The 26,254-nt window shown below is 40.2% G+C and overlaps 1 protein-coding gene across 1 annotated transcript in view; it reads left to right on the top strand.

Annotated features, from left to right (window-relative positions):
- Positions 1-26,254, top strand: part of PCDH15 (protocadherin related 15) — an 810,754-nt gene that overhangs the window by 667,639 nt on the left and 116,861 nt on the right. The window contains exons 26-27 of the mRNA XM_087701782.1: positions 12,137-12,277; positions 14,834-14,946. Of these exons, the coding sequence (XP_087557908.1) occupies positions 12,137-12,277; positions 14,834-14,946 (254 nt within the window). The remainder of the gene's footprint in view (positions 1-12,136; positions 12,278-14,833; positions 14,947-26,254) is intronic.

Genomic DNA, 26,254 nt, shown 5'->3' with positions numbered 1-26,254 from the left:
CAAGAGCGTGCATAATGTTCTTGCTTTATTTAAAATTAAATAAGCCTGGGGCTAAGAATGCTATTTTACTTATGCATCCTTATTTCCACCCTAGTCACAATAATATTTCTCTTTTTGGCTTTTTAATATTTATGCATCCTGTTTTCACCATAGTGTTTTTTTTCTTTTGGCTTTTTAATATTGACTGATTAGTGCAATTTCAGAGACTCACAGCAAGTTAAAGAAAGTGATGATTAGCATAATCCTTGAATTATATAGAACCTTTAACTCTTCACTTCCTTCCTTGCTCCCCACTCAACACAATTGTTTAAAAACAGCTTTTTCATAAATTTTATCTGCCCTCTGGCTTTTTGGTCTCTGTTGAGTGGTTCTATTTATTATTATGCCAGTATTGCTTTTTTTCTTGTTTACTTTTTACTTAAATAGGAATTTTTTACAATCATTAAGTAGCTTGGAACCCACTGAGGAAGGATTTCGAGCATTTAGAGCAAGGCTGTACAGGAGGCCTGGGGTTGATGAGTTCCCCTCCCCTCTCGACTTGTATGGCTGTATGACTCTTGTGTATTTTAATTACGTGTATTGTGTTTGTATCCCCTTTTCCCCTTTCGAGTTGTTCGCCGCCCTGAGTCCCTCCCAGAGAAGGGCGGCATACAAATAAACTAAATCTAATCTAATCTAATCTAACCCTTTTCAGACTGGACTCTGAATTATAACTTCCCGTTCTTCTTGGGAATTTAAGGCAGTGTAGGTAGCAATAAGGTAATATTAGGTAAGTAAAACTTTTGGAACTCCATGGTAGCAGGGCAGCATTGAGGAATTAATGTAATAAATTGTCCCTGTTCGACTCTCTACTTCCCAGTAGTAAAATTATATCAGTCTGTAAGGTTCATTGCTTTAAAAAGATTTGTGGACCCTCCATCCCCAAGATGACAAATAAAACTTTCCAGTTTGTGTGTGTGCACACACACGCGCGTGCGCACACACAGAGCATTGTTCACATCACAGGTGCAACAGCTATTCTATCCCTAGCTACCCTAAAGTCTTGGTTGAGCAAAATTTGAAACCCAAAGTGGGCAGAGTTCCAAGAGGAGAACACTCCCCTCTTGATCCACCCACTTCTTGGTTATGCTACCAGATTTTCCCCCTCATTCACAATCGAATCATGGATGAAATATGACTTATGTTAGGCCAGTCTGACATTTACAAGCAACAGCTGAAAGTCAGAGCTGCCCAATGGGGTCTTCGACAACTTACCACGGCCAATGTGGCCAGGGGACAAGTCACCATGGCCAACTCGCCACAGGACAATTCACTGCAGGACAAAAGATTCATATTGAGGAAATAGTGGGATGGAATCATTAAAGAAAGGATACCAAAGGAAGAACAAAATGAAATGAGAATAACACAAATTAAAATAATTGTTTGCACTCTACATGGGGCTACCCCTGAAAAGCATTCGGAAACTACAGCTAATCCAGAATGTGGCCGCGCAAGCGATATTGGGTGTACCGAGATACACCCATATTATACCTATCCTCCGCGAGCTGCACTGGCTGCCAATTGGTCTCCGAACACAATTCAAGATGTTGGTCATTACCTTTAAAGCCCTACATGGCTCAGGACCAGCGTATTTGCGAGACCGCCTACTGCCACGTACCTCGCAACGGCCGATAAGATCCCACAGGGTGGGCCTCCTTAGGACAGTGTCGGCTGGCGGGGCCTCGGAGGAGAGCCTTCTCTGTGGTTGCTCCGACCCTGTGGAATCGGCTACCCCCAGAGGTCCGGACCTCACCCACCCTCATGGCCTTCAGAAAAGCTGTTAAGACCTGGCTGTTCCAGCAGGCCTGGGGCTGTTGACCTTACTATGTAGGGTCCAGCCCCAATCAGAACGTATGCGTGTTGGAAAAAATTTTAAATTTTTTTTAAAATTTTGTTTGTTTTCTTTTCTTGTTCTGTGTAAGCCGCCCGGAGTCCTCCAGGATTGGGCGGCCTATAAATCTAATAAATTGAATTGAATTGAATTGAATTATTTTAAATAATTAAATTGAATTGTCCCACAGCAAGTTGTCCCATGATGAGTTGGCCTTGGCGAGTTGGCCATGGTAAGTTGGCTGGAGTGAGTTGACCATGGTGAGTTGGCTGGAGCAAATTGTCTCATTCCAAACTTAAGGTACCTGAGGGTTTCTTGTCCCTGTTTGTCACAATCTCAATATCCCTGTTCTACCTTCTCATCATCCCAAACCTCTCCCATATCTTGTTCCCCCGCTCCAGGCTAAGGTATTCATTCCTTCATCCTTCTCACCCATTTAGAGCCGAGGTGGCGCAGTGGTTAGGGTGCAGTACAGCAGGCCACTTCAGCTGACCGTTATCTGCAGTTCAGTGGTTCTAATCTCACCGGCTCAAGGTTGACTCAGCCTTCCATCCTTCCGAGGTGGGTGAAATGAGGACCCAGACTGTGGGGGCGATATGCTGACTCTGTAAACCGCTTAGAGAGGGCTGAAAGCCCTATGAAGCGGTATATAAGTCTAACTGCTATATATCACACTTATCACACACAATAGCAATAGCACTTAGACTTACATACAGCTTCATAGTGCTTTTACAGCCCTCTCTAAGCAGTTTACAGAGTCAGCATATTGCTCCCAACAGTCTTACCCACTTTGGAAGGATGGAAGGCTGAGTCAACCTTGAGCCGGTGAGATTTGAACTGCTGGACAGCAGCTAGCAATCAGCTGAAGTAGCCTGCAGTTCTGCACTCTAACCACTGCACCACCTCGACTCATATAACACATCAACAGCCACCCCCTCTGACCACTCCTGCCTTCAGCAATAAATAGCTCAGAAACAACCCTTTGAAATGGAGATAGAAATGAATGGCAACTGGAGAGGTAAGGGAAGAAGAAAGAGGTAAGGAAAGGTGGGTGGAAGGGAGAGAAAAAGAAGAAGAGGAGGGAGGAAGAGAAAAAAAGAGAAGGAGAGAAGGTAGGAAGGAGAAGAAAAAGGGTAGGAGTAGGGAAGAGGTAAGGGAAGGAAGAAGGGGATGGAGAGGAGGAAGGAAGGAAGTAGAGAAGGAAGGGAGGGAGAAAAGAAAGAGAAAACAAGGTGGTGTCTTAGCAGGTGCGAAGGATGGTAAACAAAGCATTTCAAACTATACCTTATAACCTTTCAAATGGAATAATAATAATATAAGAATGGCAAAGAAAAAGAATAATTATGTGAATGTATAACTGTATGTAAGAGAATAAATGACAGTAAAAATATAAAGCATAATATAGGTTAAAAAAAAGAAATGAATGGCAACTAAATCAAAAGGCTACAGCACAGAATATAATCAGTTGCCTAGAATAAATAGTTTCATATTTCCTGAACGTCTTTCAAATAGGCTCATTTTTAGCCCATCACAGCAGTCTAACCTGCAGGATAAAAGGCCTGGATGGATGTTGCCAAATCAGCTCCATCGGGTGGGCTTGCTGTTGACAAACCAAGTTAAGCTAATACAAAAAGCACACTGTGCTTTTTATGTGACTAAAGAAACATATGCTTCTTGCTGGATTAAAAATCACACTAGTAATGAGCTTGTTCCTATATGGAAATTGCACCCCTGCTAGTGCAGGATGAATGCTTCTTCGTCTTATCTGAATCTGAATTTCAGTTTATTGGCCGTCCATTTACTATCACAGCCAGACACTAATCTTGTATTTCTAAGACTTCACTTGAATGTTATGAAAATATTGATGGTCCTTTGTTATCAGGGTTAGGTGGCATTAAAAGGGGATTTAATATGTAGGTAATGAGTTTCATTGGATAAAATTAGACCCCTTTTGGATGTACAGCATAAATTTAAAAAATTTGAGAGACGTTCTGCAAAGTATGACCTTGGGCTTCTAAACAGTGGTTGACTGTAACCTTATTTCTTCTGTTTCCACTATGCAAACTGATCTAGAAGAATACCATAATCCAGGGTTTCTCAACCTTGGATACTTTATGATTTTTTTTTCAGTTAGACTTATATACCACTTCATAGGGCTTTCAGCCCTCTCTAAGTGGTTTACAGAGTCAGCATATTGCCCCCAACAACAATCCGGGTCCTCATTTTACCCACCTCGGAAGGATGGAAGGCTGAGTCAACCCTGAGCCGGTGAGATTTGAACAGCCGAACTGCAGAACTGCAGTCAGCTGAAGTAGCCTGCAGTGCTGCATTTAACCACTGCGCCACCTCGGCTCATGATAACTCCCAGAACTCCCCAACCAGCATTACCAAGTTGCCAAGGTTGAGAAACTCTTCCATAATTAATGAAGAAAGAAGATAAGAGAATTGCATTGTTCCTGACTTATTTTTAGGGTGATTTTTATCCCAGCTTCACTATTTTTATAAAAAAAAACTCAAGGGAGTGAATGTTTTTCACACTTGTTCCTCCTCCTATTTTCCTAACAATCCTGTGAGATGAGTTGGGCTGAGAAAATGTGACCGGCCCAAAGTCACACAGCCAGCTTTCATGCCTAAGGCAGAACTACAACTCAGTTTCCTAATTTTTTAGCTTGGTGCCTTCACAACTAGATCAAATGGGCTCTATGACTTCTTGATGTCATTCCTCAATCAACCAATGTTTTTCTTAGTGCGAAAAACCACACATGCCATGCCATGCCATGCCATGTCATGCTATATCACTGTCAACTGTCCAACTAGTCAAACATTCTCGGGAACTTTGAATTCCCAAAATAAAACTTTATTGGATACACCACTTTGGTACTGAAAAATCAAAACCAGCTCTGGTTTTTCCATGCAAATGCTTGCTTGGTAAAACAATAGCTTCTCTTCCTCGCTAACCCCGAGTAATCACATTCTCCAATTATGGTTTATGGTTTATTATTTATAGGCTGCCCTTTTCCCTAAGGGGACTCAGGGCGGCTTACAATTTATGGGGAGGGGAATACAAGACAGTAAGACATAAAACAATACATAAGTAAAAATAGAACACAACATTCATTCATCATTCGGGTGGGGACGGATTACAATCTTTATCCCCAGGCCTGACGGGATAGCCAGATCTTGAGGGCTGTGCGGAAGGTCTGGAGGGTGGTGAGGGTACGAATCTCCACGGGGAGATCGTTCCAAAGGATCGGAGCTACTACTGAAAAGGCTCTCCTCCGCGTAGTTGCCAGTCGACACTGACTGGCGGATGGAACTCGGAGGAGGCCTAATCTGTGTGATCTAATAGGTCGTAAGGAGGTAATTGGCAGGAGGCGGTCTCTCAAGTACTCAATTATGAAATGTCCTTTTGTTATGGGAAAAATCCACCTCCTTTTCAAGCACCTGCAGTGGTGACTTTGATGATAGGCTCTCACAGTCCACACATACATTCTCAGTATTCTGTTTTCCCCCTCCCTCCCCCGCCAGTTCATTGGCAAGTTGGAAAGCATTAAGGTTTGAAAGAATCAAAGCAGTTCCATCCTGACGACAACACAACATAAATATGTCGTTTTTTGCTTAAGCATCTTGCCCAGGAAGGAATGGTAGAAACTAGTGAACATTATCAAGCTGTTCCAAATCTAGAGAAGGTTGCCTTATAAGTAACTGATTCACTGCCTCTTTTGAAACCCATGAGATCTTTCCATTACAGCAAACATCTTCATTATTCTCTGGAGTAAACTTACAAGTCTTTCACTGCTTGATGTAATGACTCTAGAGCAGTAAGTGTTGATTTGGCACAAAGAAAACTGTCCTTGTTGGCAAACATTCTCCCAATCTCAGAACCTCAAAATTCATTAGATATAGAAAACCAGATAGCTCTGTATACTCCAGTATACTGACTTGAAGTAATTAGTGGCTTGAAGTCACAATTGACACATGCAATTTTATCTTCCATGCTTTCGAAACATTTTACAATAGGCCCCTTGAGCATTCTTTAAATCTCCTCTCCAGTGGCTGCATTCACTTCAGAAATATTTGCTGCATGGAAACATAAAGATGCTGTAATAACCAACAGCCCTCCCCCAAACCAATATCATAATTGCCAAGTGAGTACTAAATACTGGTTCAATTAAACTCACTCTGGATTCCAACCTGATATAGTGTAACTATCCTTCTAGTTGTTTCATTCTCTCAGTTCCACAAAACATAGAGAAATGTATTAACTACTGTTTGGCAGAAGGTGTTTCATAATAATTATATGAAATCATGGTCACTTCTGAATACCATATTTTGGCATATATCAGCAGGAGCATCAGAAGTATCTAACAAAAATGTTCTAATGGCTCTTTAGAACTCTACAACTTACTGGGGTAAATTCATCATAATAAATCTATGGTACACGTACTAGAATAATTTATGTTATTAATTGAAATTTGAAAATCAATGTGACTATAACACACATCAGAAATAATAGCCTCTATTTGTGAATACATGTGTACATTGCCATAAACGTTTTGGAACAATGCTGCAAGAGCTATGATAGCTTTAAAACCATTCAGAGTGTTGGGTGATCTTCAATATCTCCCTGATATTCCTATCAGGGAGACAGCTAAGTAACAGATAGATCTGGACAATGGAAGAACTCTAATTGTTCACCAGAAACTTGGAGAAAGAGGTGGAATCGTTTCACGTAGCGTGAAACATTATTTAGGCGAAATGCTGTTGAAAAATAATCATCCAATTTATCCCTTGTGTTTTCATCAACCTGAATCAAATAATGCAGCAGGAACGCCCTTTCTCCATTATCCTCCATGACCCTTTAATTTTACGCTGCTCTATGTTTTTGTGTGTGTGTCTTTATGTTTGCGTGTGTGCGTGCAGGGTGAAGATATTCTTGTTTTTAGTTTAGTTTAGAGTTTTATTAGTTTTGTATGCCGCCCACTCCCGAAGGACTCCGGGCGGCTCACAATAAAACAGGGGAAGGGGAATAAATAGGACAATACCACAATTTAAAAATATACAACATTCACAATTGAAGCGGGGCTGGATACTTCAACAGCCCCCAGCCTGTCTGAACAGCCAGGACTTAGTAGCTGTACGGAAGGCCGGGAGGGTAGTAAGGGTCCGGATCTCCACGAGGAGCTCGTTCCAGAGGGCCGGAGCAGCAACAGAGAAGGCTCTCCCCCGGGGGATCGCCAGCTGACATTGGCTGGCGGATGGAACCCAGAGAAGGCCCAGCCTGTGCGATCGAATCGGTCTTTGGGAGGTAATTGACAGGAGGCGGTCTCTCAGGTACCCAGGTCCGATGCCATGTAGGGCTTTATAAGTAACGACTAGCACCTTGAAGCGTGTCCGGAGACCGATGGGCAGCCAGTGCAGCTCGCGGAGGATAGGTGTAACGTGGGTGTACCTAGGCGCACCCACCATCGCTCGCGCGGCTGCATTCTGGACTAGCTGAAGTCTTCGAACACTTTTCAAGGGCAGCCCCAAGATGACCAAACTTCACTGCAATATATTGACTGTATTTATGGACAGTGTTGAGCAGTGATTCTATTTCAGATGGTGTTTTTCTATATATCTTCAGATCATCCACGTAAAGGAAGGGGGGGGGACCCTGGAAGGTGTTTTTGATGTTTGATAGCCTGACTTGTTCAGTATTGTTGACAGGGGAATCAGTGCAATGACAAATACTAAAGGTGAGAGTGAGTCTCCTTCAAAGATTCCTCTCTTGATATTAACCTCTCCCAGTCTATCGTCATTGTCTACCAACTGTGGCTTCCATTGAACCATTGAGATTTGCACAAAGCTTCTGATGTTTCTATCACCGTTATTTTTAGGCATTTGATTATCCAAGCATATGACAGAGTCAAAGTAATCTTATAAGCAATCCAAGATACTTTCAAATTGGTCTTCCTTCACTTGCAGTTTTCCAAACTCATCAATTAGGGGCTGATTTTTATTTTTCAGCTGTTTGAGCAGTGTCCTTTCTGGTAGAAAGAACTTGTTTTCAACTAAATGCTTTTGAATTGCATCAGCTCCCATGCTAATCTTCAGTTTCATATCCTTGTAGTATGTTATTAAACTGCTAGGCAGTGAGTGGATCTAGACGAGCCAAATGTTTCAAAGTAAAACATGCAATTCATTTTCAGTGTGATGAGTTCCTAGAAAAGGACAGATTGTAAATCTAACAAATAACGCTTTTGAAGATACCATTTTCTGCATCAGATCCCATTCACATCAACATGGAAATATGACAATAAATTAATGACTTCAGTAAAATACTGTTATTTAAAAGTGCCAAAGGTCCCATTTTTTATTATACTTATTTTTCATAGCAATTATTTTGGTATATGATTTGCAGTCTGATGAGCCAATTATTGCTTATCCTAAGTGTTCTTTGCCATAGGGGTATAAGTCTTCTTACTGAATTAATGTGCTAAATTGGTTAGTGTTTACAACAAAAATGATGATTTTAAAAAAAATCACTTAAGGCAACATAAAGTAATAATGATGACAGTAAAATCCAGTTTATTAGGAAAATTGCACTGTTGCATTCTTTTATAAATTACATATTGAATATAATTTTAAACATATCTTCTGCCCAGGAAATACAGTTGGTGATCAGATTAACAGAGTTGGAAGGGACCTTGCAAGCTCCCTCCCCCCCCAGCAGATAGAATCAAGATCAATTGAAGTGTTAAGACCACTTTATAATGCTTTGGTAAGGCCACACTTGGAATCCTGCATTCAGTTTTGGTCACCACGATGTAAAAAAGATGTGGAGACTCTAGAAAGAGTGCAGAGAAGAGCAACAAATATGACTGTAGGCTAAAACATGAAGAATAGTTGCAGGAACTGGGTATGTCTAGTTTAATGAAAAGAAGGACTAGGGGAGACATGATAATAGCGTTCCAATATCTCAGGGATGGTCACAAACAAGAGGGAGTGAATCAATTCTCCAAAGCATCTGAGGGTAGGACAAGAAGCAATGGGTGGAAACTAATCAAGGAAGGAAGCAACTTAGAACTAAGGAGAAATTTCCTGACAGTTAGAACAATCAATCAGTGGAACAACTTGCCTCCAGAAATTGTGAATGCTCCAACACTGGAAGTTTTTAAGAAGATGTTGGATAATCATTTGTCTGAAGTGGTGTAGGGTTTCCTGCCTAAGCAGGGGGTTGGACTAAAAGATCTCCAAGATCCCTTCCAGTTCTGTTATTACTGTATGTTATATTTTCATCATTGCTTGAGGTCATTGGCCTAAATTTTCAGTATAACTGAATCCAATTCAGTTTTACATGCATGTGAAGGCAATCAACCATGTGTTGTTTTTTTTAATGTACTTGGGATTTGTTCTGATCCATAGCTGTTCCTCTCAGGAATCATGAGGACATGACTTCTTCGCAATGTACACCATTCCAGGAACAGCATCACTCTATTGATAATGATTGTTGCTGTTCCAGTGAGCAATCAAGGCTTAATTCTTTCAGGGATCTTTTGTGGTGTCTCTCCTGAGGAAGTGGCAACAGTTGATCATTGTACATTATGAATATAGCTGAATAATGGGCTATGAACATAGTTTAATTGAATTTATATTAATGGTTTAACTATTTATTTGATTTTCAATTGTTATACTAGAGCAGGGGGTGTCAAACTCAATTTCACTGAGGGCCGCGTCAGGGTTGTGTTTGACCTTGGGGGGGGCTAGGGGTGTGTGGCAAGCTCGATGTCATTCGTGTCAGGGTGCCTATAGTGCAAGCACTCTGCCAGCCAAAATGGGCTCTTGACCTTCTCTCCTTCCTTCCCTCCTTCCTTCCCTCCTTTCTTCTCTCCTTCTCTCCTTCCTTCCCTCCTTGCTTCCCTCCCTCCTTCCTTCCCTCCCTCCTTCCTTCCCTCCTTCCTTTCCCTCCTTTCTTCTCTCCTGAGAGAGAAGAAAGGAGGGAAGGAAGGAGGGAATCAAGGAGAGAAGAAAGGAGGGAAGGAAGGAAGGGAGGAAGGAGGAAAGGAAGGAGAGAAGAAAGGAGGGAAGGAGGGAAGGAGAGAAGGAGAGAAGAAAGGAGGGAAGGAAGGGGGAAGGAAGGAGGGAAGGAAGGAGAGAAGGAAGGAAGAAGAAGTAGGATTGTTGTAAAATAAGATGGGTGTATGGGATGGTAAGAAAGCAATCTCAATTATATTGTCAATTGTAGGGGAGAAAAATTGTTATAAATACATATTATTAACAACAGTTATGAGATTATATAATTGTGAATGTATATATGAGAAATAAAATATTAATTAATAGAAAAAAAAGACAAAATGGGCTCTTGATGGCTTCCTGCAACCCTCTGCCAACATAAACGGAGCTCAAGAGGGCCGCAGGTGCCCCTCCCAGTCTCCATTTTCTCTGGCAGAGGCACCATGGACCGGTTCTTTGCTATTTCCAGGGTAGCCCTCAGGGCCAGAGTTAAGCACCCTTGGGCCTTGAGTTTGACACCCCTGTACTAGATGAAAAGTATAAGCAACTTGGAGTCATTTTCTAGCTGTAGTGGCCTGTTCTGACCCCCCCCTTCTCTGTCCATTAACGAAAGCCGAGTCAAGCAAAAATGAGAATGTCCTTTAATAGCAAGACCAGACTCTCGGTGGCTGAAAGCCAAATAAACAAACAGATAAGGACTTTGGCAGCAAGTCCGACAAACTTTGGCAGCAATGCAAACAAACTCTGGCAGCAATCCAGCCTGCCAAGTTCATTTCTCTCTAGTCCCAAACGTTGACTTCTGCAAGAAGGGCGTGGCACAATCAGTCTCTTTTATAGTCTGGGAGAGGAGCTTAATGACCATCAGCTGAGCGTAATTACCTCCTATAATTACGTAGTTGTTCTTGACGCTGAGTAGCCCTTCGACGGCGTGCATCCTGGAATAACTCACAGTTGGATTCTGGATCACTCTCTCTTGTCTCCTCCCCACTGATCCAAGGCTCAGGTGCCACCTGGTGGCCAACCACTCTCTCTGCACCCTGCTCAGAGTCGGAACCCTGTCCAGGATCCTCCAGGGCCGACTCATAGGGTGCCTCGCTGTCGGAGTCTGGTGGCAGTTCCATCGGCTCCTGCTGGGCCACAACAGTGGCCTATTAGCCGGGTGGGAGGGTGTATACAAGGTTGTTTAAATTCTGCTCAATTTCAATATTGCATAGATTTTTTTCTTCTATCTATATACTTGTAACCCTTCTATGCCCCCACTCATTTTTAGTACATTCCTTCATCTCTTATGTACTATGTTACAATGTACTATGACTTTCAAACCAGCAAACAGGAACTTTGGAGAGTATAGAAATCACTCCCAGAGCTTTGCTTTTTTCTTTTAGAGATGAGGGCTATTCTTTACTTTATTTCATTTTTTCCCATGTATTTCCTTTCAAGTGGTTCCACTAACTGGGTTATTTGAGGGACCAACTTGACCCAGTTTGGTCTACCCATCCTAGTAGGTTTGGCAGAAGAGGCAGGTCCAGGATCTTTCTGTTAGGATATGTCATTTGGTGGATTCCAGGAAGAGACACTATTCTGTCATGTCATGCCCTCAAGAATTTGCTTGGGTCCAATCCAGTGGCTTACAGAAGTGGCTCCATTTCTAGGAGTTCTGGATGTCTGGTAGAGTGGTTATGTTGATTGTTGTAAGTGGTTTCTTATATGTCAGCTTCTAGTTGTGTAATATGGTTAATTCTTTTATAGTTTTTGCAGTTGTTGTAAACCACCCCAAATTATGTATTTGAGAGAGGTACCCATATAAATTGAAATTACATCTAGGTGTATTTATAGTCATACATAATGTACATATATAGCATTTGTCCCAATAAAATGCAATAACATTTATGATGCAGTTTCTAATTAATGCAAAAACAGCTTGTGTTCATACCTGCAGAATCTGAAATTGGTCTTAAGAAAAGGTTTTGGTTAGAATCAGCGTGTGTGTATATAATAATAATAATTGTGTGTGTGTATATATGTAAAATATTAAAGAGTTACCTTGAGGTAAGATGGGTAGCCAATAAATTTAACAAATACTGTACATCTATCAATTTTAAATGTTTTACAGAAGTGAATGCCTAGTATATTTAAAACACAATAACAATATGTTTTGTTTTAAAAAAACAATGACGCAGAATGTAATGTGAGGGTGTATTTGAGTTTTTTTCATTCTTACTGCATAAACCATGCCATCTACAATTTAAAATATATATATATTTTTCATAGGGTACACCAGCAAGTCATGTACGATATAAAGTGGATGTTGTCCAGTTCCCATACAGTGCAAGTATCTTTGATGTTGAAGAAGAATCTGGACGCGTAATAACCAGAGTGAATCTTAACGAAGAACCTAGTACATTGTTTAAGGTAACACTACGCCTTTACATTCCAATATGTTTAAGACAGTGTTCCTGAAGTTTTCCTGCTATGTTTGGAATTATAATTTCTTTATTTCATAGGTAGCATGAACAATCTACCTACCGGATGGCAGATTTAGATTTTTTTTTTTAGATTTTATTTGTGATTTATAGGCCGCCCTTTTCCCTGAGGGGACTCAGGGCGGCTTACAATTCATGGGAGGGGGAGTGCAAGACAAAACATAAGACAATACGTGAATAAGAAAAAGTAAAGCAATAAAACACAACTTTCATTCAACATTTGGGTTGGGGCGAATTAGAATCTTATCCCCAGGCCTGACGGGATAGCCAGATCTTAAGGGCTGCGCGGAAGGTCTGGACGGTGGTGAGGGTGCGAATCTCCACTGGGAGATCGTTCCAAAGGGTCGAGGCTGCTACTGAGAAGGCTCTCCTCCGCGTAGTCGCCAGTCGGCACTGACTGGCGGATGGAACTCGGAGGAGGCCTAATCTGTGCGATCTAATAGGTCGAAGGGAGGTAATCGGCAGGAGGCGGTCTCTCAAGTACTCAAGTACAGATGCCATTTTAATATGTTGCATAAAAATACCACTCGAATGTTCTACACAGAGTTTGCTCTGTGCAATAATATTCATATCCACTCTTTAATACAAGCCAAGTGCAGGAACTTAACCAGAAATTCAATTAACATTTAAATAAGAATGCTTTGAATACTTTTCCGTGTTTCATTGAAGTTTTGTTCTATTTTATTGTTAATGTAAACAATACTTTAAAAATACAGGCAGCCCTCAAGTCCCAACAATAATTTGGAGTAGATTTGATGTTACTAAGTGCAGGTTGCCCTCAACCTCCAACCACAATGAGCCCAAAATGTATGTCGTTAAGTGGAGATAGCATCAGTAAATAAAAGCCCTTTCCTTTTCCATACTTTTTTGTTAGAACTCTAGTATAACTGGGATTCTTTTCAAGGGATATTTCTGCCAGAAAATTGAAATTAGCCTTAGAAATGTGCCTAACCAGGAGCTTTTTAATCAGAGAATTAATCTTCACCAAAATGTTTATATTGCATGTAAAAACTAACAGTGTAGAATAAGCCCTCTGGTAAGTTAAGTTAAGTTAAGTTTAATAAACTTATATGCCGCCCAATCCCGAAGGACTCCGGGCGGCTTACATAAAAGAACAATTTAAAAAGTACTAAAAAAATTTTAAAAAGTAAAGAAAAACAAGCAGGTTAAAAACACAACCCACTCAACCGTAGTGGGGCTGGACCTCATTCAAGAGGTCAACAGCCCCAGGCCTGCCGGAAAAGCCAGGTCTTAATAGACTTTTTGAAGGCCGCGAGAGTGGGGAGGGTCCGGATCTCTGGGGGTAGATCGTTCCATAGGGACGGAGCAGCTACAGAGAAGGCTCTCCCCCGAGGAGCCGCCAAACGTCATTGTCTGGTTGACGGCACCTGGAGAAGGCCCACCCTGTGAGATCTTATTGGTCGCTGGGAGGTGTGTGGCAGAAGACGGTCCCGTAGGTATCCAGGCCCTAAGCCATGCAGTATTATTAAGAACTGTGGTGGCGTAGTGGTTAGAGTGCAGTATTGCAGGCTAACTCTGCTCTCTGGCTGGAATTTGATTCCTTCGATCCTGATCAGCTCAAAATTGACTCAACCTTCCATCCTTCTGATGTCAGTAAAAAGATTGTTGGGGGCAATATGCTGACTCTGTAAACACTTTAGAGAGCTCTGTAAAGCACTATGAAGCAGCATATAAGTCTAAGTGCTATTGCTATTATACATGCAGCAAAATTTTATTGAGGTTCATGTTGAGACTGGTTATATGTCATCAAGTTGTTTCCAGTTCATAGCAACCTCTTAGATACACGTTCTCTGTGACAATCTAATCCTAACCTGATCTTTCAGATCTTCAAATTATGCTGAAATGAAATATCTAAACAATTTTGAGAGAACCAAAAAGAAAAATCCAATGGGAGTAAGGAAACATCTCAAGAGACACCTAATCTCTAGCAGTGGTTTTTTTTTTTTCCTATTTATTATCCCTAAGAAAATACACTGTTAAAATGTGCTGGTTGAAAATATTTATAGAACTGAGTTTTATAGTTAGAATTGCATTTTTGAGTAGAACAAAAAACGAAGCTTAGTGGATTTTTTTTTTTAATGCATTGGCTTTTGGGATGTATGCTGCACATAAGGGAGCCAAGGTGGCGCAGTGGTTAGGGTGCAGTACTGCAGGCCACTTCAGCTGACTGTTATCTGCAGTTCAGCGGTTCTAATCTCACCAGCTCAAGGTTGACTCAGCCTTCCATCCTTCCGAGGTGGGTGAAATGAGGACCCAGACTGTGGGGGCGATATGCTGACTCTGTAAACCGCTTAGAGAGGGCTGAAAGCCCTATGAAGCGGTATATAAGTCTAACTGCTATTGCTATTTTATTTATTTTTATTTATGTTTTTTTAATGGTATGATTAATAAAACAAACCTCCAATCTCTAAAATTATTGAATTGAGGATCGTATGTCCAATCACTGTGTTTGTGTGCTTAACAGCTTGTGGTCATTGCCTACGATGATGGGGATCCGGTGAAGTTTAATACAACTACTGTAGAAATTTCCGTATTGCAACCCTCAGTAATTCCACGGTTTACCCAGGATGAGTACAGGTATAATATCTTCTCTTGTTAATATTATTTTTGAAAAATTGGAGGGCAGACATTGGCTTTCTTAAGTCTTATATTCAAGATATTAACCTTAACTTTTAAAAGGCTAATTGGGCCAAGACCTTCAATACGCTTGTATCTAGGAGCGCTATAACAATATTGCAGGTGTACAAAATAGTCTTTTTGGAGGAAAGGGTCTACACCTTCAGTACAGATATTTAGGAAAGCAACATATATCATTAAAAAATGTTTTCGATGGAATGTATAAATGATTTATGCATTTTGCATGATATGTACTATTGTGTCTTCTGATATCTAATTAGAACACTACATTTTATTTTTATTTATTTATTTGATTTGTCAACAGTTTACAAGATGATAGGGATAAGAATGAACATGAGTATGAATGAAATGAGGATGAATAAATGGGGACAGTCGGACAGGAACGATAGGCACAATGTTTCAAAGTTTCAAAGTTTAATAGCATTTGTATGCCGCCCAATCCTGTGGGACTCCGGGCAGCTAACAATACAAATCAAAAAGAATAGAGGAAAGAGAAAATAGATTTAAAAACACACCATGCACTCTGTTCCAAGTGGGGATGGACCATATTTTGGGGTGATGATGATGTACTTGGTTCCGCCACAAAACCGCGGAGGACAAAATCGCGCTCGACGAAAGCGCGCATTTGACGTCATCACAGCGCGACGAAAACATCACGCTGTGATCGAAAAATGTAAAAATAAAGCAAAAACCTTACCCTAACCCCCCCAAACCTAACCCTAAACCTAACCCTAAACCTAACCCTTAACCTAACCCTAAATCTAACCCTAAACGTAACCCTTAACCTAACGCTAAACCTAACGCTAACCCTTAACCTAACGCTAAACGTAACCCTAATGCTCTAAACCTAACCCTAACCCTTAACCTAACCCTAACCCTAACCCTAACCCTAAACCTAACCCTAAACCTAACCCTTACCTTTATGTGAATCGGCTTGCTTTAATTTTATTTTTATTTCAATTTTTAATTTTTTCCGTCGCGCTGTGATGACGTCAAATGCGCGCTTTCGTCGAGCGCAATTTTGTCCTCCGCGGTTTTGATGGGTCATGGATGTACTTATGCATGCCCCTTATAGACCTCTTAGGAATGGGGTGAGGTCAGTAGTAAACAGTTTAAGGTTAAAGTTATGGGGGTTTGAAGATGTAACAACAGAGTCAGTAGTGCATCCCTAACCCTACCCCCCTACCCTGTTCTAGAATACTTAGCAAGTAATGATTCCTAATGTAATTTTGTTATTATATTAAGTTATCTTACTTTTCAATTAACGCAGCTTTATGTATTTGTATCAATCAATCAATCTTTATTACAGTCACACGCCAGCAAATGAAAGCATTAAAACAATAACACTAGTAGTACAACAATAATAACAATAAATGTTTTTAAAGAAAAAATAATATTTTAAAATTTAGAAAAAGTACTTCCTGTATACTATCGTATAAAAGTAAAAAGTTTTAAGTTGTAATTTTATTATCTTCAAAGTACCCAAGAGACTTTGAAGTCAATGCCCCTTTTTTCCCCCTTCCTACCCCACATTTTCCGTTTTTCCTTTTTTCCTTCCCCTACTTTTCCATTACTTTTTGTTTTCCTTTGTATTTTGCATTTTGATAAAAATCATTTTTTTAAAAATCCTTAAAAGGAAATTTAAAAATAAAATAAACAACAACAATAATAATAGTAAAAATAATAATAAAAGGCAGACAGAATAATATAATGCCATTGGGGGTGGATTTACAGTGGGCAGTTAAAGTTTGCCTCATTTTATATACAACACAGCAGAATTTGGTCACATTCAGAGAAACGTTACAGCAGTGAGATATTTATATCACATAAGCATCCCAAATATCTGAAGGGCATTAACTGCTGAAAGAGCCAAGGTGGCGCAGTGGTTAAATGCAGCACTGCAGGCTACTTCAGCTGACTGCAGTTCTGCAGTTCGGCTGTTCAAATCTCACCGGCTCAGGGTTGACTCAGCCTTCCATCCTTCCGAGGTGGGTAAAATGAGGACCCGGATTGTTGTTGGGGGCAATATGCTGACTCTGTAAACCGCTTAGAGAGGGCTGAAAGCCCTATGAAGCAGTATATAAGTCTAACTGCTATTGCTATTGCTCCAAACTAGATAGCAGAAAATATGACTTCAGCAACAGAGTGGTCAACACTTAGAATGCTCTAGTTGACTCCGTTGTTACATCCTGAAACAGCTTCAACCTTAAACTGTCTACTGTGGACTTCACCCAATTCCTAAGAGGTCCGTAAAGGGGCTGTGCATAAGGGCACCATTGTGCCTTCCGTCCCTGTTCTACTGTCCCCATTTATTTGTACTCATTTCCCTTGTTCATGTCCATGTTTATACTTATACCTGTTATCTTGTACATGTTAAATAAAATAAAATAAACAAAACTTTGGAACGCTGCAATGCATTTCCTGCAGCAGATTTGGAGGGCCAGTACAAAAAAAAAACACCATATAAATTGAGATTATTCCCACTGTGGATAATGGGAAATTTAAACTGTAGCTCATGTCCTGCTGTACTGTATCTTCTATAAGGACTCACAAACTCCATTTATAATACCTTACCTATTAAAATATCCAGGAAATACTGATTTTTTTTTTACGTGCAAGTACTGTTATCAATATTTGTACTTGGAACAGAGATTTTTCAGGTCAGCAGAATCGCATACATATAAATAAGAACAGAATGCTCACAAGAATGAATAGATACATAAAGGTGTGGTAAGCTGTGAATGTTTATGTTCTGGAATTGTACGGAAGTGATTTACTAAAAAAAAAATTAAAATATTTCTGCAGAAAAATAATAGAAAGCCTCCTTTGTCACTTTAGCCCATTTAAAAATTGTGAGACCAGATGGAAAATTAGACCTTAAGGACAAAATGTTTTCATTGTTGTTATTTTACCTTCAGAATAAACTCTCTTGTGATAAATTCTCTTTTTAATAACTTCAAAGTTCCAAAGTATGCTATTTTTTTTTATTAATTAATGCATAACTTCTCTTGTTCTCTTCCGCAGTTAGAAAGTCATAGTTAACAGCCTTGAATTACTATTCTAGGCAATAAATTGCTAACTAAATGTGCAATCAATAATAATATGCATTGCCTGTGGACACATTTAACAGGTGTTCAGACATTTTATTTTCAAGCACTAAATACAGTAACATATTTCATTTTTTTCCAAGGAGTGTAATCAGTCCTAGGCTGCACTTGGAGAGAGAGGCAAATTCTTACGAAACTTTTAAAAAGTTTTTTTAAAATAAGAAAGTTAATGATCTCAGCAACTGATTCTGTACTTTGTTTATTATTTTATTATTTTAATTTATATAGCTGCCCATTTCATATAGATTATTCTGGAAGATAGATAGATAGATAGATAGATAGATAGATAGATAGATAGATGGATAGATGGATAGATGGATAGATGGATAGATGGATAGATGGATAGATGGATAGATGGATAGATGGATAGATGGATAGATGGATAGATGGATAGATGGATAGATGGATAGATGGATAGATGGATAGATGGATAGATGGATAGATGGATAGATGGATAGATGGATAGATGGATAGATGGATAGATGGATAGATGGATAGATGGATAGATGGATAGATAGATGATGGATGACAGATAGATAGATAGATGATAGATAGATAGATAGATAGATAGATAGATAGATAGATAGATAGATAGATAGATAGATAGATAGATAGATAGATAGATAGATAGATAGATAGATAGATTACTCTGGGAGATAGATAGATAGATAGATAGATAGATAGATAGATAGATAGATAGATAGATAGATAGATAGATAGATAGATAGATAGATAGATGATAGATAGATAGATAGATAGATAGATAGATAGATGATTGATAGATAGATAGAGATAGATAGAGATAGATAGAGATAGATAGATAGATTGGTTGATTGATTGATAGATTACTTGATTATATATTATAATTATATTATTATATTGATTATATATATCTCTCCCAGAGTAAAAAAACCCTACAACAATTCAATAACAAAAACCTATCATAATCCTATTCATCTAGACCAAAGGTGTCAAACTCACGTCATTATGGTAGCATCACGTGACATATCGGGACTTCCCTCCTTTGCTAAATCAGGTGTGGGCGGGGCCAACATGTGATGCATCTGACCCATGGGCAGCAAGTTTGACAGCCTTGATCCTGACAATCCAAACAGGCATTGCATTTGTTCTGCTTTTGTGTTCCTGTAGCAAAACTATGTTTTCAGGGCTTTAGAAAAAGCCAGCAGGGTTGTGGTCAACTCAGTCTATACAGCCAGATGACTCTCCTCAGTGATGGTTCCTGCAGTACAACTCTCCTGCTAAATGGGATGGGATGGGTTAAATATAATTGGGGAGAGCCAGTTTGTTAAAGAGGAGAAATCAGCTTTTATGTAGGGAACAGAATAAATTGATTACATGCATTCAGTCTGTGATGGGTATATCAGAAAGAAACAAGTCACTAATCTGTATATATAAAAATGGTGCTGTGTGTGTGTGTGTGTGCACGTGTGCGCGCGTGTTTTCTAGCATAACTCTGGAACACTTTGAGCAATTTCAACCAAACTTAGTTCACAGATAATTTACTGTCTGGAAACAAATACTGTCGGCATATGACACCCCTAACACCCCTCGGAGTATGTATTCTTTTATGATACAACCTGTTGTGCCTTCAAATGGCTTCTACTGTACTGCCATAAAATGGCTTCTGTACAACGCAGTGGAGTTGCCATTGTAATGGTTTCACAGTATTCCACAAGGGGGCTCCCTCTGGTAAGGGGGAAAATCCAACATTAGAAATTACGTTTGGTCCCCCTATAAATAAATACCCAGGCAACACCCGATTATCAGCTAGTATACAATAAAAGCTTTGTTTATTTTTGTTAGCTACAGACATCCTTAGATATAGTGCCTATAATTTCTGTTTCTTGTGATAGCTAATGGTCACAGAAACCCTTTTGTCTTTTGTAAAATATGTTGCATCTCCTCCTATCTCACCCAGGTTTGTTTCTTTCAAGCACTTCAGAATACAGTCCTATTGTTTGGTTGCCCTCACTATTGTTTCTGAAAAGGCTAGTTTTCGTACATTAGAGGAAGTGACTTAGGTTCAAACGAGAAAATAAAATTCTTGAAATTAAATCGCAAAAGTTTTACATAATGCCGTGAGTCCAGAAGAAACCCCAGATTGCACATAGGCTTTGGTAGAGGGCAATATTTTTTTCTATAACTAAGGGATGGTTATTATTAATAATAATTAATTAGTATGATAATATATTTATTTATTTATTTATAATTGAATTCATATTGCGGTCTATTTGCCCATGGCAGCTCAAGGGGACTTGCAAAGTATAAAACCCTATTTAAAACAGTAAAACTAAGAAAAAGAATCAAATAAATTAATATAGTACTATATAACCAAATCACCTCCCACTCCCCAGCCCGGTGACAGCAGATCACATAGCAATAGCAATAGCAGTTAGACTTATATACCGCTTCATAGGGCTTTCAGCCCTCTCTAAGCGGTTTACAGAGTCAGCATATCGCCCCCAACAACAATCCGGGTCCTCATTTTACCCACCTTGGAAGGATGGAAGGCTGAGTCAACCCTGAGCCGGTGAGATTTGAACAGCCGAACTGCAGAACTGCAGTCAGCTGAAGTAGCCTGCAGTGCTGCATTTAACCACGGGGCCACCTCGGCTCATAGTTTAATGGCTCCATCCCACTCTGGGTTCCCCATGCCCGCTGGCAGAACCAGGTCTTCAATGCCTTCTGGAAAAGAATTAGAGTGGGGGGCATTCTAATCTCAGGGAGAATGCTCTTAAAGGCAAAGTAATTTAATGTATTTTTTTTTTAAAAAAAAATCTACGTGTTAATTATTTATTCCCTGTCTGTGAATTAATTTAGTAATTGAATTTGAAAGAACAGTAATTTAATTTTTGTAAAAGAGATGATAGACATTGCGCACACATATGTAAAATAGAACTACAGAAACACATATAGATTTTTTAGATTTTAGATTTTATTTGTGATTTATAGGCCGCCCTTTTCCCTGAGGGGACTCAGGGCGGCTTACAATTCATGGGAGGGGGAGTGCAAGACAAAACATAAGACAGTACGTGAATGAGAAAAAAAAATATAGAGACTTATAACCTCCAAATAAGAGGTGGTGCTTAAGAACTGCAAGCAATTGGTAATCCAGTATTCATTTTGTTGGTTTTTTATGTAATATAAATTTTGGAATCGAGTTATACCATACTGAAAATTTGTCTTACAATAGGCTTAAAATATAACAAAATGTTGTCATTCTTTCATCATATAATTTCTTCATTTCTTCTTTCTTTTCTTCTTTCTTTTCTTCCTTCCTTCTCCTCCCTCCCCTCTTCTCTTCTTTCTTTTTCTTAATTTTTTTCTTTCTTTTTTTTTCTCTCAAAACATCTCCTTTTAATTACTAGAAACTTTTACGGCAGACAATCATCAATAAAGAATTTAGGAGCAGGATTCAAAGTCCTTGCCTCAAACAATGCAAATTATAAAATTACCTATGTTTTGCATTTCTAGCAATCCTCCATATTCTGGCCTGTACTAGTTGCAATAACTTTGGACTACAATAGTATTCTACATTATCTTTTATTTATCTAAATTTTCCTCCAAAAGCCAAAAATGGCTGAAGTCACATTCTTGCTTTTTTCCCCCCATCTATTTTTGTTTATTTTGTATGCAGACTTTTACTAGATCATTGTCCTAACATCCTTTGTTCTTAATAACAGTAACATAAACATAAAATAGAAAAGCTTCCTCTTCTGAGATGTTCAGAAAGGGAGAACAAAATATTCTTTCTCAGAAGATTCAGTATGAGAGGGTTTGTTTTTTCTTGCCTTCTTTCAAAGTCTAATAAATGAAGCTCAGAAAATATCCTTAAGGGAATTTAGTACAGAAGACATGAGACATATAATCAAAACAAAGTTTTGCATCAGCAGCCACATTAACTAAAGACTTTCTTCACATTATTACTATGAAGCAAAAAGAAAAGTAGCTCCTGCCTTTATCAAAATAAAACAATTAGGAAATGGCAACATCACTTAACAGAATTGTTTTAAACAAATCAAATAAATGTAGCAACTGAATCTGGTAATCCATCTCATTTATCTAGGAAGGTTTGCCCTTCATTCCAGCCTAGAGAATAACCTTCCCATAGTTTATGTACCTTTCAATTATCTCACAATAGAGGGACGCAGTGACTCGGGGGCTAAGACGCTGAGCTTGTCGATCAGAAAGGTTGGCAGTTCAGCGGTTCGAATCCCTAGCACAGCGTAACAGAGTGAGCTCCCGTTACTTGTCCCAGCTTCTGCCAACCTAGCAGTTCGAAAGCATGTAAAAATGCAAGTAAAAAAAATAGGAACCACCTTTGGTGGGAGGTAACGGCATTCCGTGCGCCTTTGGCATTTAGTCATGCCGATCACATGACCATGGAGACGTTTTCGTACAGCGCTGGCTCTTCGGCTTTGAAATGGAGATGAGCACCGCCCCCTAGAGTCGGGAATGATTAGCACATATGTGCGAGGGGAACTTTTACCTTTACTATCTCACAATATTTAACTACTCAAGTTGTTTAAAGAGGATGGTATGCGTTCCCATTTTTATGATTCTGCTGAATCTGTGATAAATATATTTAAACGTGTGGCTTTCACCAAATTATTGCAAAGATTACACAAAGTTGCGTTGCACCTGATGTTATTAAGTCCCTCAGACTGATGTTTGACATTTAAAGATAATAGGCCATGTCAGTGGTTCATTGTAATAATACCCAAACTCCCTTGTCATGGCTTTTTAGAGGTAAATACCATTGGAAAGGTCAAAACTTTGTGAACTAATATGAGAAGTTTGAAGAGGGTGCGCAGTGAAAAATTTCACAGCCCTGTGGAACATTCTTTGCAAATAATGTCACTCACACTGGGAAAAATATGGTTTATTGCAGTGGTGTGCAGAGACAAAAGCGTGCAAAAATGGAATAGTCTGTCTGGAAATATATAGAACTTCAAAATAAAATGCAATTCTCCTTTGGTGAACATCGAAACTTTCTTTTAATTATGGGATATCTTTCATAACATGGAACTGCCACCATTACAGGAAAGTATATCCCAGATCATTTTCAGGGTTGCTTCAGTTTCCAGGCATTACACTGAGAAATGAAATGTATGTATATCCACAGCGGTTGTTTGCTGTCACACAGACAATTGAATTTTAACAATATGTCTTCACAAGCTGGGGGCTAAAAGGTTTCTCTGTAGATGTGCTAGAAGCTGGGGTTTTGTTCATGACTGACAGGCTTCACTCACAATTGGGGGCTCTCAATCCTAGGACAACTGATTTTCTTTTATCTTTATTTAAAAGAAAATGCTAAAATCAGAACCAGTGATTCCAGGCACTGTTTTATAGACATAAAACCTATATAGAGTAGTAATGTACGTTAGGGGAGGGCGTCAAAAATTTCAGCAACGGGTTCTCTGCCTGGTTGATGGGGGTGGGCGTGGCCATACTGGGCGTGGCCTAGTTAGCCTCCTGCACCACGGGGGGGGGGGAGCATTTTCACCTTCCCCAGGCTCCGGAGGCTTTCCTCAAGCCTCTGGGAGGGCAAAAGCTGCCTCTCCCAGGCTCCGGAGGCCCATTTCCGGCCTTCCAGAACTTCCACGAGGCTACTTTTCCTCCTCCCTAAACCTCTGTGTGGGCCCTGCACTTACCTTACATCCAAAATGAGCCATGTGGAGACTCCTGGGAGGAGCAGAGCAGGGTGGGAGGGGAGGGGTGAGCGGGGCCAGCCAGGTGTGGGATTTGGAACCTGGGAGAACCCGTAGCAGTCCACCCCTGACAGGGATGTGCAGGCAGGGGAGGCAGGGCCTCACCACTGTCATCACGAAAAGAAAAAAAAATGTAAAAGGAAAAAGGCTGAGGTAGTTGCTGCCAGAGTCACGGTGGATGACTCTGCTTAGTGCTTAACTGTGTAAAAAAGCCTCTTAAAAAGTGCTCTCTACAGGGTGCAGCAGGAGAACGAGGTGCCTCATTTAGTCTGACTTTATGATCACTCGAGCAGAGCTAAGCAAGGGTTAAAAGGCGAAAAATTCCTTATGTAGATGAGGCACGTGGTTCTCTCGCCTCCTGTAGAGGATGTTTTTTAGAGGCTTTTTGGAGGCTCTGGGAGCAACTAGCTCAGCCTGGCCTTTTACATTTTTTTTTTCTTTTCATGAGGGCAGGCAAGAGCAGAGTTGAAATCCTCTCTGAAACAGCTGGAAAAGGTGCGTGGGTCGGAGGGAGGGGGAGGAATTCAAAAAGTTTGATTGCATGCAGAGCCACGTTGCCTTTTCAAACACACACACACACACACACACACACACACACACACACACAGCTGGATAAAAGTATATAAGCCCAGCTTCACTGATTACAAGTTTGAAAAGGCAACGTGGCTCCACCTGCAATCAAAGGCTCGGATCGGAAGGCAGCAGGGGAATGAGGGGGGAGGGTATGGCAGAGGAGCTGCTTTCAAGCCATTGGAAAATATATCCAATCCAACTTCTGTGTTTGTGTTTGTTTGAGAGTGAGTGAGTGAGAGAGGGATCCAACTTCTCTCTGTGCGTGTGTCTGAGAGAGGGGCGAGGGAGGGAGAGAGGGAGGAAGGTGGGGGATGGAGAAGAAAAAAAATGGAGTAAAACTTATTTCGCAAAGGAGAAAAAATGCTGTCGCTTTAAATCGGAACTGAGCATGCCTGGCTGTGGAATTCTGGGAGTTGAAGTCCGCAAGTCTAAAAAAATTTGAAACTCCTGTGTCAGTGCCTCACCAGCTATAAACCTCACCGCACGTCACTGACCCCTGATGTACATCGTATTTATTTCTGCCTGACTCCTTCCTCTTTTGCGTAACAGTTTTGTGTGGGAGAGCTGATTTCTTTGCTTATTGTTCAGATTAGTTATAGTATTGTTTCACTGAGAATTGTTGCGCCGAGGGTACAAAAAGGTGAAGCCTACAGCATTTTAAAGTTTTTCAGCATTTTTTCTTAGACCTGCATTATTCAGTTTGACACCCACCCAGTACTTGTTTTACAGTACAATATAATTATCTTGGTTGGCAAAAGAAAAATCTTGCAAGGAAAGGGGATGGTATTGCTGCTTTATTTCAGAATCAATGATTCGAACACACTTACAAAAGCAAAACTTATGCAATCCTGTTAAAAATAAATAAGTCGAAATAAATAAAAGCAAGTACTTTATTTGTTCCCCCGCCCCAAAAGGGGCTTCATTCTAGTTCTGCTTTATGTAAGAAGCCCTCTTGTAGAACCCAAAAGTTGTTAATGTTTTAAAAGGGTTTCTAAATCAATTTGGAATGCAACAGACAGCTTCCTAATTAAAGATACCTACTTAAATTGCTTGAAATATAAAACAAGAACTAATAACAACATACCGATTTTAAGACTCTAGTCCTGTGTCGAAATGCTAGTTTGCTTATTATTTAATAGTATTCTATATGTTTTGTGCACTGTTGTGGCCCGCCAGCGACCAGCGGAGCTGGCAGCAGATTCAGACAGTGAGGAGGTTGGGGAGAAACATGGGCCAGTCCTGGAGTCTGGGGAAGGCTCTGATAAGGACTCTGTGTCGGAAGCAGAGAGGGGGCCAGAGCTGTATGCCAGTTATCAGCTGCCTTCAGAGTGAGACATCAGTGAGGCAGACAAACAGCTGGAGCCTGTTCCCAGTGTGTGCATGCACAGAGTTGCCAGACGAAGGGAACCGCTAAAGAACAGGGGTCGACGTGGGAGCAAGGCCACAAGTTCCTTCCCATAGGGAATAAAAGAGGAGCGAAAGGGAGTGGAGTTTTGCGGAGACAATGACTCTCCGAGACTCTTTGCCCCGATTTGCAGATATCAGCCTGGCAGCTTTCCAAGACAGATAAGGTCTGTGACTGTAAATCCTCCCTTGAAAATCTTTGCTGTATGTGAATGAGCAGAATTCACAGTAAATTAATAAAAGGGTTTTTTGTCGGGACAAGGAGTTGCTTCATGCCCTTGGGAAGCCTAGGTCAGAAAACATACACCAAAGTTTTGCATCACAAACAAAGCTATCAAAACTGGGAAAATTTCTGAATCAGTGACAAGGTTATTTTTTTTTTTTTAGCATAGAACAAGATGGTTAACCATGCTGAACCTCATTCTCACTCTT

This window comes from Thamnophis sirtalis, unplaced genomic scaffold (assembly GCF_051295495.1).
Source record: "Thamnophis sirtalis isolate CommonGarterSnake01/CBP01778 unplaced genomic scaffold, rThaSir2_p1.2 scaffold_15, whole genome shotgun sequence".
NCBI classification, from domain to species: domain Eukaryota; kingdom Metazoa; phylum Chordata; class Lepidosauria; order Squamata; family Natricidae; genus Thamnophis; species Thamnophis sirtalis.
The sequence above is the reverse complement of the archived record's forward strand: the minus strand, read 5'-3'. Positions and strand labels throughout refer to the sequence as shown.